Source organism: Ornithorhynchus anatinus, chromosome 4 (genome assembly GCF_004115215.2).
Source record: "Ornithorhynchus anatinus isolate Pmale09 chromosome 4, mOrnAna1.pri.v4, whole genome shotgun sequence".
In the NCBI taxonomy this organism is placed as follows: domain Eukaryota; kingdom Metazoa; phylum Chordata; class Mammalia; order Monotremata; family Ornithorhynchidae; genus Ornithorhynchus; species Ornithorhynchus anatinus.
In genome coordinates this window covers 110136284-110148793 of record NC_041731.1, presented here as the reverse complement: position 1 = coordinate 110148793, position 12510 = coordinate 110136284, and the positions used below count along the sequence as shown (strand labels likewise).

The window sequence follows — 12510 nt, the reverse complement described above, 5'->3', positions numbered from 1 at the left end:
TTGACAAATGCTAAATAGCTAAGGATATGGAACACTGGAGTTTTTTGTTTGTTTAGGGAAGGGGAAAATAGATGAGGGTGAAATTGTTACCCTCTCTGACACCTATGTTAAATTTCCCAAAAAATTCCAAAGAATGTGGGTGTGGTTTGTCAGGTCTAACTGTACTAAGTCTAACCCAGAGGGTAACACACAGGAAGCACTTAAACACTCATTACATCCCTGTTCACCAAATTCAAGTGACAAGCACCCACTGCATTAGGTTATTGGAGTGTATATTAATTTAACTTACAAGAAGCTTTAGGGAGTTATATTTAAGTGGTTATATGTGACAAATTCCTTTCTAACTAAAGGAAAGGTTATTGCTGTGACTATTGTAATGAGATGTGAAGAACCTGAAACCCTGTTCATTTAATCCTCCTCCCTACATTGCTCTTCCATTGACCACTCATCTTGTCTCTTTCATCTTCCATTGTGTCTGTGAACCCCAGGACTGTTATTCCCACCTGTTTTTCCCAGTGCTTTTAACAGGTGTTTAAATAGTAAATTTCTGAATAACCAAGTTTTCCTAGCAACTCATGCATTAGATTACCATGTAATTTCCACATAGCCAAGTGCTTAAAAAAAGGGCTCCATCCATTAAATATATTTTGGTGGCATGTGTAGGTTTATATATGGTTTCATATATACAGGAATAGTAATTACAATAATATGTTGAAAAGGAGAGGCCTGGAATAGGGATTTGTCTAGGATGGAAAACTCGTAAATAAAACCAAGAGGTTTGTGTGATTAATCAAATCTTTACTGGAACAGAACAGTAAATACTTTTATATACGGCCTCCCAGCAGCAAAGTGTCATTATAAAACTGGAAGATTTGTTATTCTCATGTACCCTAGATCACACTGGTCTACACAGCCCTGGTGGCATACATTTTTTTAAAAAAATGGTATTTAAGCACTTGGTGTCAGGCACAGCAATAAGTGCTGGGGTAGATACAAGCTAATCAGGTTGCACACAGTCCAACATGGGGCTTCACAATCTTAACCCCCATTTTACAGGTGAGGTACTCAGGCACAGAGAAGGGAAGTGACTTGCCCAAGGTCACACAGCAGACAGGCATCAGAGCTGGGAGTACATGTTCCGACAAGTTACCACACGACTGGTCTTTCGGTGGCTCTAAAAATTGTTCTGGAGATGCTTCTGGGTGCTCCAGGTGGTCAAAGGGATGAATGTCTAACTCTGGCTACGGAGTACGAGGTTGGTGGAATTGAAATGACCAACTGCCTCCAGCCTGGGTCCAGGTGCAATTGTTCTATAATAGTTCTGTCCCTGTATGGAAAAGTGAGTGACTACAATTAACTTCTAAGTGACTGCCTTGGTCAATGGAATTTACCATCCTTCTTTGAGCCCTAATTAACACATTTGTTAGTCTCAAGTCTGTAGATATGCTTTTCTAGAAACCTTAAACTCAATTTAGAGTTTTCTGATTTTTCCCCTCTTTATAAAAACAAAAATATCTAACCTTAAAGGATGATGATGTTGATGTGAAACCTGCCAAAAGATGTGAAGCTCCTTTTACGCACAAGATGAATATGAAGGCTAGGTTTGAACAAATGGCAAGAGCAAGGGAAGAAGAAGAACAAAGAAGAATTGAGGAACAAAAATTACTACGCATGCAATTTGAACAAAAGGAAATTGATGCTGCATTACAAAAGGTATTAAAGGGTCCCTTTTCTTCTTAAGGCTGTTTTGTATAAGGGGCGAATTCTTAAAATTGTTTTAAGGTGGCAGTAACTACACCCAATGGTGGAGACAGCAAGAGATACATGGGGAAGATTTCATAAAGTGCAACCTTTTGTATGCACTGTATTTACAAAGAAAGAATCAAGAAAACTAGCGAACAAAACCACTCTAATAGGCATATTTTGACTTTTAGATCTTTTTACGTCAACTCCTTACCTCAAGATCTTGCCTTAATTCCATGTCAATCAATCGTATTTGAGTATTACTGGGTGCAGGGCACTGAGCGCTTGGGAGAGTACATCATCATAACAGACACATTTCCTGTCCACAACAAGCTTAGTCTAGAGGGGGAGGCAGACATTAATAAAAATTATGGGTGTGTACATAAATGGTGTGGGGCAGCAGGGGGTGGGTGGTGAATAAAGCGAGTGGAAAAAGAGGAAATGGCTTTGTCAAGGAAGGAGATGTGTATTTGAGAATAACTGTTGGATTGGGACTGTTGGCCGTTCCAGCCCAGATGCAGGATTTGGGCGAGAGATCCGCAGCAAGATAGATGAGCTCAAGGTGCAGTGAGTAGGTTGGCAGTAGAGGAGCAGACTGTGAGCTGGATTGTAGGAGTAGTGAGATGAGGTAGGAGAGGGGTCAAGGAGATCGAATGCTTTAAAGCACTTAGGGATAAGGTGCGGCTGTTTTTTTATTTCTAAGGTTGGAATTTCTATTTCCCAGCACACTAGAAAAAAAAAGTCTCTTGTTGGAAGTTTAAAAGGTCTACCTGTCTACCTGAATCTGTCTTTGTAGAAAAGAGAAGCAGAGGAGGAAGAAGAGGGGGTCATTAATGGATCAACTATAGAAGATGAAGAGGAACAAGCTCGATCAGGGGCTCCCTGGTTCAAGAAACCTCTCAAAAATACATCTGTTGTAGATAGTGAGCCAGTGCGGTTCACTGTTAAAGTTACAGGAGAGCCCAAACCCGAAGTTACCTGGTGGTTTGAGGGAGAAATGTTGCAAGACGGAGAAGACTACCAGTATATTGAGAGAGGAGAAACTTACTGCCTCTATTTGCCAGAAACCTTCCCGGAAGATGAAGGGGAATATATGTGCAAAGCAGTCAACAGTAGAGGCACGGCTGCTAGCAGCTGTATTCTCACCATTGAAAGTAAGAGTTAGTTACTCATCCTTTCTTACCTAACTCCTCCACTTAAATTCACCACCTCCTCTTTTAAACTATTTCCTTCTTGCTTTTCTTTTCTAGCTGATGACTACTAATGTGCTATTTTTATGCTGGCACCCCACCTTCCTTCTCCTCAACTCTCTCTCGGCATCCATCTTTCTGACGGGGGTCACAAAGGAAACCAGAAGCTGGGCCACAGCGAGTTGCCATTCCTGCACTAGATGTTTAAAGTCACCTCAAGTTGCATGAGCCTTCCTGTTTTCAATGCCTCCCCTGCTGTGGTGGTTAGTTTAGCACCAAAATACATGGAAAATAAAGTCCATCTAATTGGAAGTTCCAATTATAGTCCCATGTTCCTGAAACCACTTTTCAGAAGGTAGCAGACTAAGTCAAATCCTGTGACTGCACAATAGCTTTCTTCTAATCAGGACTACACCTGTCACATTATGGCAAACACTTTAGAATGAAAACTTGTTATATTGTACTCTCCCAAGCGCTTAGTACAGTGTTCTGAACACAGGCAGCACTCAAAGTGAATATGATTGAAATAAAATGTTGGCTGGAAAGTGGCTATTTTGAAACCACTGGTGAATAAGTAGCCAGAGCCTTACCAGAGTTTAAAAACTAATTTTAAAAGCTTGAGTAGTTACAATGTGATAAAATGGACATGAAGAGAAAATGGGTAGTGCACTCCTGTACAATACAACTTTCTAACCATTTTCATTGATGCAAAATGATTTTAAAAGGTTTATAATTTTAAAAGTATCAACACACAGAAGGGGCTCAAATAGTAATGACTGATTAGAGTAGACAAATGTAGTCCAAGTCTTCTGGTCTGTTAAAAACAGCAGGGTGGATTTGGAAGGAAACACTAAGCCAATTTTCCTCAGACTGCGGCTCTTTTGAAATGAACTGATAGATATTTGACTCCCATGTTCAATCTAAAGTCGTTGTCTTATTTTTTCAAGATGCTGGAGCAGGACTTTATTTTTAGTGAGATTATAATAAATAACTGCATTCTGTTACAAAATTTCTTCTGTCATCCTTCTTAAAGGGTTTTTTTTTTTAAATAAAGGGAAATGACTGGAAGCATGGCTCCTGGTTTCATTTAAATTTACATAACTTCATATGATTTTAAAGGCTGTCACAGTGTTCATAATTAAGGGAATATATTTATAACGACAGGCAATAATTTTGGAAGTTTTCTTTCCTTAAAATTTTCTATCTCCAGAGAAGGTGGGAAATGAAAATGATTATTTTATGCCCTAGATTGACAGTATCCTCAAAATTTCAAGAACTGGGTGCACGAAAAAAAGACAAAACAAATACGGTATGCATTAGTTTACATTTATTGAGAAAACCATGAGCAATACAAAACTACAGTAATGGGCACCCTTATCATAATGTCACTTTAGCAAGCTCTAAACCACGGTTTGTAAAGCATTCAATTTACCTCAAGTCCAAGCTGCATCTCCCTAAGACACTGTTTCCATCACAGTAGCCTTTTAAAGCCAATCTTCTTTTTACACACGGGTAGTTTCTGTAGAGAACACTTTTCTCAGGACGAAAATGCATCGAGCACACAAGAAAAATATATATATATATATGTGCAAACATTTAAGAGTTTTATAGGTGTATCACTAAAGCAAGTCAAACCCTAGCTAGTGTTGCTTTTGCCAAGTTCCAATTTATAAACCTCTTCTCTCCACCCTCCCTTAAAAATCAGTGTGACAATAAAAGCCACTGGACTTGGAAAAGCAAAGTTTTTATCATTTCCATGGATGTGTACCTAGTCACGAAATTACTCCCTAAACTTCAAATTCTACAGTCATTCTAGGTTAGACATCTCCCATACCCTACACAAACGAAAAGTTCTAAATGCCTCAACACTAGAGTTCTGAACATTTTCTACTTGGCCCAACAATTCAAAAGACAGAGGTTCATGAGTGACAAGTACTATTTTAATTAAAAATTCAGAACCAAGCGATTTACTGCCGTCATCTATACTGAAGAGGGCTGAGAGAAAAACAAGCATTCCCTGAATTCTTTCGAGACTGCATAAATCAATGTAATGTCACAAACTAGTCTAAGCATCTCTTCCCAACACTCCTAGCATCCATTGCAGTCAAATGAACTGGCTCACCTTTTCTGTTTTCCATTTATTTCACTGTAAAATCAGTGCCAAAAATGCTGGTATCAGTTTATGCTTATGATTAAAACACAAAAAAACAAAAAAACAGAGAGAAACAATCCCAACCACCCCGAAACAAGCTTTGAATGTCATACCTATGAGCACATATCTATATTTTCTTCTGTTTAAAAAATACAAACTACAACTCATCAAAATTTTTTGGCTCAAGGATTTTAAAGAGCTTCGTAGCTTTTAAAAAAAACTTATAAGCATATATCTATGCTTGTCTTTTAGAAAATGCAGATAAAGACAGGTGGTGTAGCAGCTACATAATTTAAGAAATTGAACAGTTCACAGAACATTTATGATCAAGTGAATAGCACTTTAAAAATGAAAAGTGATCAGACAGGAACATATAACCCTAAATCATTATGTTCATTATTGTATGGGAATACATTTCATTTCTCCATTATGTTTTGCCAATTTTACCTTCTACATGGAGCCCTTCTATGGTCCATGCTCATCGGCTCACCAATGGCATACACTCAAAGGATTCCTCTTTATGGGCAGTAACTATCTCAGGACCTGATTCTATGAGCTATGATTTGGTGCTTGCAGCATCTTCAGCACTGTGTATGAAAATGAAGGCAGTATTTTTGAATTTTTTCTTTAAGCAGAACTTTTGAAAAGGATCAGCACATTTTATAAACTGAATAAACAGAAACTGATAATGATGCTGCTTTAGTACTTAATCAAAAGGCTCTATCAGTTAAAAAACTAAACACACAAACATTTTAAACTAGCAAAAAACCAAAACCAAAAATTTAAATGCAGCAAGTCAGTTAAAATATTACAGATTAAAAAAACAAAAACAAAAAAAAACCAAAACTGATTGCTATACAGTTAACATTTCGCTGGTGCACATGCTTTCCATTAAAACCATACTACCAGTAGCCTGTAGCTGAAGTTTTTCCCCTGCCGTATCAAATGGATATGCATGCTAAATTTATAAACCGTACTAAAACTGATTAACTTCTTACTGAATTACTATAGTTCAAGAATAAGCAATATGCAGAATCCATAATAGTTCTTGGGGGAAAGGAGAGGAGAAATGTCCTATTATAAAAACGTTTTGTGAAGGCTGTTGAAGTTTCTAAACAAGTATTTCCTGCAGCTGCAAAATTTTAATTGTCCATTCTTAAATGCAACAATTCTGCCATTTTGAGAAAAATCTAACAAAAAGATTTGGACAGAATTCACTTACTGCAGCAATCCTCTCATCTTTTTTTTTTTTTAAATTAAAAAAATGAAAACATTTACCCAGAAATGTAAACAGTTGTATAAACAACTTACAAACTTTCCACTGAAATGGAACCATAAGAGAACAAATACATTTTGGGAAGCAGTAAGCAGATTGCTCTTGAATACACAACCACAGAAACCTCACAGGGACAACATTAATGTACTGAAATATGTATTTATATACTTCCTTAGGTTGTGCTTACCTGTTGCTTTTTGCAGCAGAACCTAAGGTGGAAGATCTGGGAAGGCACTGTGAAGTATAAATAATTGCACTGTTTGCAATTAATAAAGATTTTAAACCTCAAACGAATAAAATCAACAGCCTCCATTTTGTGAATTATGAAAGAGAATTCAACTGAATTGATGTTTTTCAGAGTAATTAAATGCAGCACTCTCCTAAAAGATTATCTATAAAACAGTGTCATGCAAAATATCTGAACTGTTTACCTTAACAGCCTAACCTAAAGAAATTAAGTACCCTCCTAGCTACTTCAGTTTCAAGCTAGCGTTATAGATCCCAAACTAAAGGGAGTGAATTTACTCCTCTACGATACAATCAGATAGATACATTTCTAATAAACCAAGAAATCCACTATGCTATCTTCCAGCCTGAAGGGGACCTCTTAAAATATCGCCTCCCTGTCATAACTCCTTAATACGCTCAAAGGACGCTTTCCCACCAAAAGGGCTAATACGGGTTTAAAAAATGAAATACCTATATGGCATAAAGTCTGCAAGCAGAAAACAACTGGCTGACAAAACAGTTCCCAGGACTTTCATATTAACACAAGATATCATATTTTCACACTGAAAAAACATGACCTTTCCTAGGAGCACCAAGGGACATACTACATAGCTTTTGAAAAGGTATATGTTTTCTTTAGCTACAGCTAAGCATTTCAAAAATACTTACCCATTAAACTCACATATTTTAGATAGTCACACCTACGTTACCTATGTTAAATTAAGAAGCAGTTATAATTTCCCAAAAGTTATCAGCACTGTATTCCAACATAATATTCACACAAGGTATGGCATTTGCATTATGTGGAACATTGACAAAAAGATACTGTTGCAGTTCATCAATTTGTCATTCTGATGTACTTACAGTGCAATGCTCCTTGAAGGAACACATTCAAGGATGATACACAGCACAGTCCTCCTCATCCCTACAGAGCTAGTTCTATACTGGCTGGATCAAACCTGCACTCCAACAGACAATGGCAAGACAGACTGTATTTGCATGTAATCTACTAGAATATATGCAAAAAGCCAACAAATATGCAAAGAACAATGGATTTCAACAAAATACCAGAATTTCAGCATGAAGTGTTAGAATAATAAAATGACTTCAAGTACATCAAAAAAGTAACTGAATCAATGCTTGGACTTGTGCATTTTTAAAACACGGCTTCACTGTACTGCAAAAAAATCTGCTCCAACCCATCCCCATATCCCAACAGAATGTTTCAATGACAGATGCAATTTTTCTAACTAAAAAGCACACCACTCACCAGCCTAAACTCAATTTAGAAACACTCTATCTGCACATGGCATACTTAAAAGCTTTGCTTTAAAAAACTCAAAGCTGTTCTGATTAGCTACTCAATAGACTATCTGAAAAATCTTTAAAGTCAGTTATGCTGAAACAGTCTTGGAAGTCAAGTAATGATCAAATTAAGAACAGAAAGGTTAACTGTTATAGCAGCTGTACAGGTCTCAAACAGTGGTCATGTTTAAAAGGAAATTTCACTGTTAATGCAAATGGAAGTATGCCAAAAGATCACCGTACACACATGCAGCTTTTTAATCAAACTGAAGGAAAATAAAGATATCAAGATTACTTGTGCCGGTCAGCCAAAAACAATAAATGGAAAAGATCCTCGCCATCTACCACTATACTGCAAGGGGGAAAAAACATGCCAATGATTTTAAGTTTTAAAAGATTATTACTTCAAGGGGAAATCTATTTGTGTATATGTACCATTGCTCATTACTGCTAATACATTTCTGATTCCTTCAAATACCCACATATCCAACTTACCGACACAGGAGGTTTCATATTATTTATTGTAAAGCACAAAACAGGCATTTTAAAAGTGATAAAGTATACATTGAAAAAGTACATTTATATCACAAAGCATTGACCACATAATAGTTGCAAATACATTTGCTGGAATGTGTACATCTACACTAAGATACTAAAAACAAACCAATTTTCATTTCTACACAGAAATATTACCTCCTATCAGTAGTGATAGATATTTTGTACATATTCAAAAAAAAAAAAAAAACCACTATTTTTTTTTTAAACCAAAACAAAATTAAGATCTTCATCAAGGCGTCTGCATCCATACATTTAACAAAGGTTTTTTTTCCCCCACACAATGAAGCAAATACTGTATTGTCCACTTCTTATTATTGGCCCTGTGCAGAAGAAATACATAAGAGATACACAAAAAGTTAAAGAAAATCCTTTAAACTCATCTAACTCAGGAGTGAATCCTTTAAGAAAGAAAAAAAACTGGTTAATACAAATGGTGGTGGCTTCTTGCATGGTTTTCAAAACCCTGGGGGGAGAAATTTTTTTTTTTAATCGAAAGCACCATGGAGAGATTCAGCAGAGTTCCACAGAGCACTCAAAAAACACGTCACAGTACTATTTTAAAATAGTAATGTCTTGTCAGGAAAAGAAAAAAAAGAAAGAAAAAGGCAAGAGAGGCACACACACTCCCAGAGTGACAGTAAACAGACATGCAGATACAACGACTCAAGTGCCGAGAAGCCGGAGTGGCTTTATACCTGGGGTGCTGGTGGGTGCTGTGGCATTCCCTGTGGACTTGTCTGGGCATAGTAGGCCGCCTGTTGTCGATAGTACTCAGCCCATGCTGCACTGTAATCTGGCTGGCCTCCAGGAGGTGCCCCGGTGGGGGCTGGAACCGCTTGCCCTGGGAGAAAAAACAGAAGGACCACTTTGTTGCTCTAAACCCAAATTAAGAGCGCCACAGAAACCAATCTCTCCTTACAGATCATACCTTGCTTCTTGTAATACTCCTCCCAAGCCTTTGAATAATCTTGTGTCTGCCCCTGTTGACCTAAAAAACAGAAACGAAACAAAAAAAGCCCTACCTTTTAATACAAAACCACATAATAATAGTAATTATGGTATTTGTTAAGTGTTCACTAAGTGCAGAGAATTGTGGTAGAGGATAATCAGATTGTCCCACAGGGGGCTCACATTTTTTAATCCCCATTTTTGCAGGTGAGGTAACTGAGGCACAGAGAAGTTAAGTGACTTGCCCAAGGTCACACAGCAGACAAGTGGTGGAGCCGGGATTAGAACCCATGATCTCTGACTCCCAAGCCTAGGCTCTTTCCACTAAGCCACGCTGCTTCTCTTCTCATGCAGCTCGGCACATCCACTGCCAAGTACAGAAGACAGAAACACACGGGGTAAATACTCCTGTTTTACTTCAAGTGCTCATCAGTGCTGGAAAACTAGCTTACAAATAAATACTTATACAATGCTGTTTCCTTCACGCACTATGATACCAAATTTTAGTTCTGGAATGCCACCAATTAAAAAAACCCTCAGATGAATGAATTTTACAAAGTGGTAGGAAACAAGGACAATTTGGGCACATCCATTTCACATTTCTGAGAAAATAAATAGGTCTGGCTATATTTTTGCCACCTAAATTTCAAGGAACTGTATATAGAAAGATGACCTTCCAAAAAGAAGGGAAATGCTTCAAGTAAGGGCTCCTAAACCTAATAATAATGTTGGTATTTGTTAAGCGCTTACTATACGCTGAGCACTGTTCTAAGCGCTGGGGTATATAAAGGGAAATCAGGTTGTCCCACGTGAAGCTCACAGTCTTAATGCCCATTTTACAAATGAGGTAACTGAGGCACAGAGAAGTTAAGTGACTTGCCCATAGTCAAACAGCTGACAAGTGGCAGAGCGGGGATTCGAACCCATGACCTTTGACTCCCAAGCCCGAGCTCTTTCCACTGAGCCATGCTGCTTCTCTGCATACCTATTTATATGTACAGGCTTGGGGGTGATGGGGTGGAGCCAAAAGAAGAAGATCCCCCACCCTTTCCAACACTTTCTAATATTAACCGCCAAGTTAAATGCAGAGAAACACCTCCAGGGAGAAGGTACTTATTATTAGATAATTCAGGTTATAAAAAGAAAAACCCCAAATAACAAAGAATACTGGAGCTGAGAAATGTTGAGTCAACTGCATTTAAGCATCTACTGCATTCAGTACACTCAACTTGGAAGAGGTACAATAAAGTTAGTAGACACGATTCCTATCTTCAGGGAGTTAAAACCTAGTAGAGGAGATAAGACACCAAAGTCATTTGCTGAAAGGAGGAAGCAGAAAAAGGGAACACGCATTTGAGTGGTGCTTAAATAACAGGGTATGTAGGATATGTAATAATAATTTCAGTCTTTGTTAAGCACCTACTATGTGCTGGGCACTCTACTAAGTGCTGGGATGGATACATGCAAATTGGGTTGGGCACTGTCCCAGTCCCCTGTGGAGCTCGCAGTCTCAACCCCCATTTTACAGATAATAGTAATTGTATTTGTTAAGCACTTACTGTGTGCCAGGCACTGTACTAAGTGCTGGGATGGACACAAGCAAATCGTATGGGCCCAGAGAAGTGAAGTGACTTGCCCCAGTCCACACAGCAGGCAAGTGGTGGGGCCGGGATTAGAACCCATGACCTTCTGACTCCCAGGCCCATGCTCTATCCATTATGTTATGGGGCACAAAGTGAAATGACTTGTCCAAGGTCACACAGCAGACAAGTGTTCTGAAAGATTGAGAGTTTACCACTGCACAGGGAAGCACAGAAGTGCTCAAGTGAATATGATGATCACCCTCCCAACGGCCAAATAATTTTCCATAAGCTTTAGGCCTCTCTCTGCTGCATGATTTTCAGTTGCAATGGTAAGGACAGCCTGAATGTAGGTTGAAAAATCTCAACCTATCAGGTGAGTGGCCAATCCAACAAAACTTCTTTCTTAAATAACCGATGAATTGACAGTTAGCCAGGCTGTAGGAGCCTGCTGTTCTCATTGCACCTAACCACCCAACCAAATAATGGTTTTTGCATTTTGACTCATTCTTTGCTCTTCCATAAAATTTGGAAATACAGTTAAAAATGGCTTGCCCCGAACCAATCAGCTTAATGAAAAGTTATGTTTCTTAGCATACCTTTAGGCTTGTGATTAAGGCTGTGAATTAATGAGAATGGTCAATACCTCTGGTTGCTTGATCCTTATTGTCCTATGAGTTCAGTTTTGTGGTTCACAGCCTGGAGGTGCAGGTAAACAGCCGCTGATTTAAATACGGTTACAGAACCACTCCACAGGCCCAGCTTTACCAATACTGAAGCATGTGCTACTCCATCTAGTTTATAGGTGACTGACGGAAGGGGAAAGCAGGGGCAGTGACTTAAACAAAACCCTGGAAATTGGGTTTAGCAGGGGCAGAGAAAGTGCAAGTCAGGGAGCAACTTTTTGTTCATTTTTATATTTTCAAACACATTACCGAATGAGCCGTAATCCTGGAACACCATAGACCATGGTGTACACATATGGTTTAAGGAATACTTTAGGAAAAAAACAAAAAACAAAAAAAATCAAGGATGGGCAGGTATCTCTATATGATTAAGTCAAAAGAGGGCCCAAAAACAAAGAAAAAAAACCAAGGATGGGCAGGTATCTCTATATGATTAAGTCAAAAGATGGCCCCCACAAAGGCAAAGAGTACCTGACACTAGCATTTGACAGTGAAAGGAGCAACCACTTTTTGGGTGAATACAGAAGTAAAATCTGCCTTTGATGATTTCAATTCGAGGGGCTCTATCCATTGTTCTGCAGATAAGCAACTCAAGGTAGTGAATTGCACTTTAACTCTTGCCAGAGTTGGGGTCTATGACAACTGCCATGAATACAGGATAGAGATCTTGTTAGTGTAATACCGCCTTTGTATTGTCAAACAGCATTGCAATTCTAGGAGGCTGTGTTAATACTCTTCAGAAAACAGTTCAGGAACAAGGAGGCAAATTAATCTAAATCCAGATTAATTACATCGCAGTTTCAGATTCAAAAATTCCAGCAAAAAAATGCTTTACAGAAATAGC

General features: G+C 38.3%; 2 protein-coding genes across 12 annotated transcripts in view; one reads left to right on the top strand and one right to left on the bottom strand.

Annotated features, from left to right (window-relative positions):
* The window catches only part of NEXN (nexilin F-actin binding protein), a 57291-nt gene extending 53290 nt beyond the window's left edge, over positions 1-4001 (top strand). For 3 of the 5 annotated variants that reach the window (XM_029061904.2, XM_029061902.2, XM_029061905.1), the window contains 3 exons: positions 1528-1713; positions 2540-2897; positions 2994-4001. In XM_029061904.2, coding sequence (XP_028917737.1) covers positions 1528-1713; positions 2540-2897; positions 2994-3007 — 558 coding nt within the window. In that variant the 3' untranslated portion in view covers positions 3008-4001. Of the gene's footprint in view, positions 1-1527; positions 1714-2539; positions 2909-2993 lie in introns of those variants that run through there. The other 2 variants (XM_029061903.2, XM_029061907.1) reach the window with 1 other exon arrangement.
* A 242-nt stretch (positions 4002-4243) lies between these two features.
* FUBP1 (far upstream element binding protein 1) overlaps positions 4244-12510 on the bottom strand; it is a 29381-nt gene continuing 21114 nt past the window's right edge. For 6 of the 7 annotated variants that reach the window (XM_029061894.1, XM_029061897.1, XM_029061895.1 and 3 more), the window contains 4 exons: positions 9381-9440; positions 9148-9293; positions 6549-6595; positions 4244-5672 (listed from right to left, as the gene is read on the bottom strand). In XM_029061894.1, the coding sequence (XP_028917727.1) occupies positions 5642-5672; positions 6549-6595; positions 9148-9293; positions 9381-9440 (284 nt within the window). In that variant the 3' untranslated portion in view covers positions 4244-5641. Of the gene's footprint in view, positions 8773-9147; positions 9294-9380; positions 9441-12510 lie in introns of all 7 variants that reach the window. The other variant, XM_029061900.2, reaches the window with a different exon arrangement.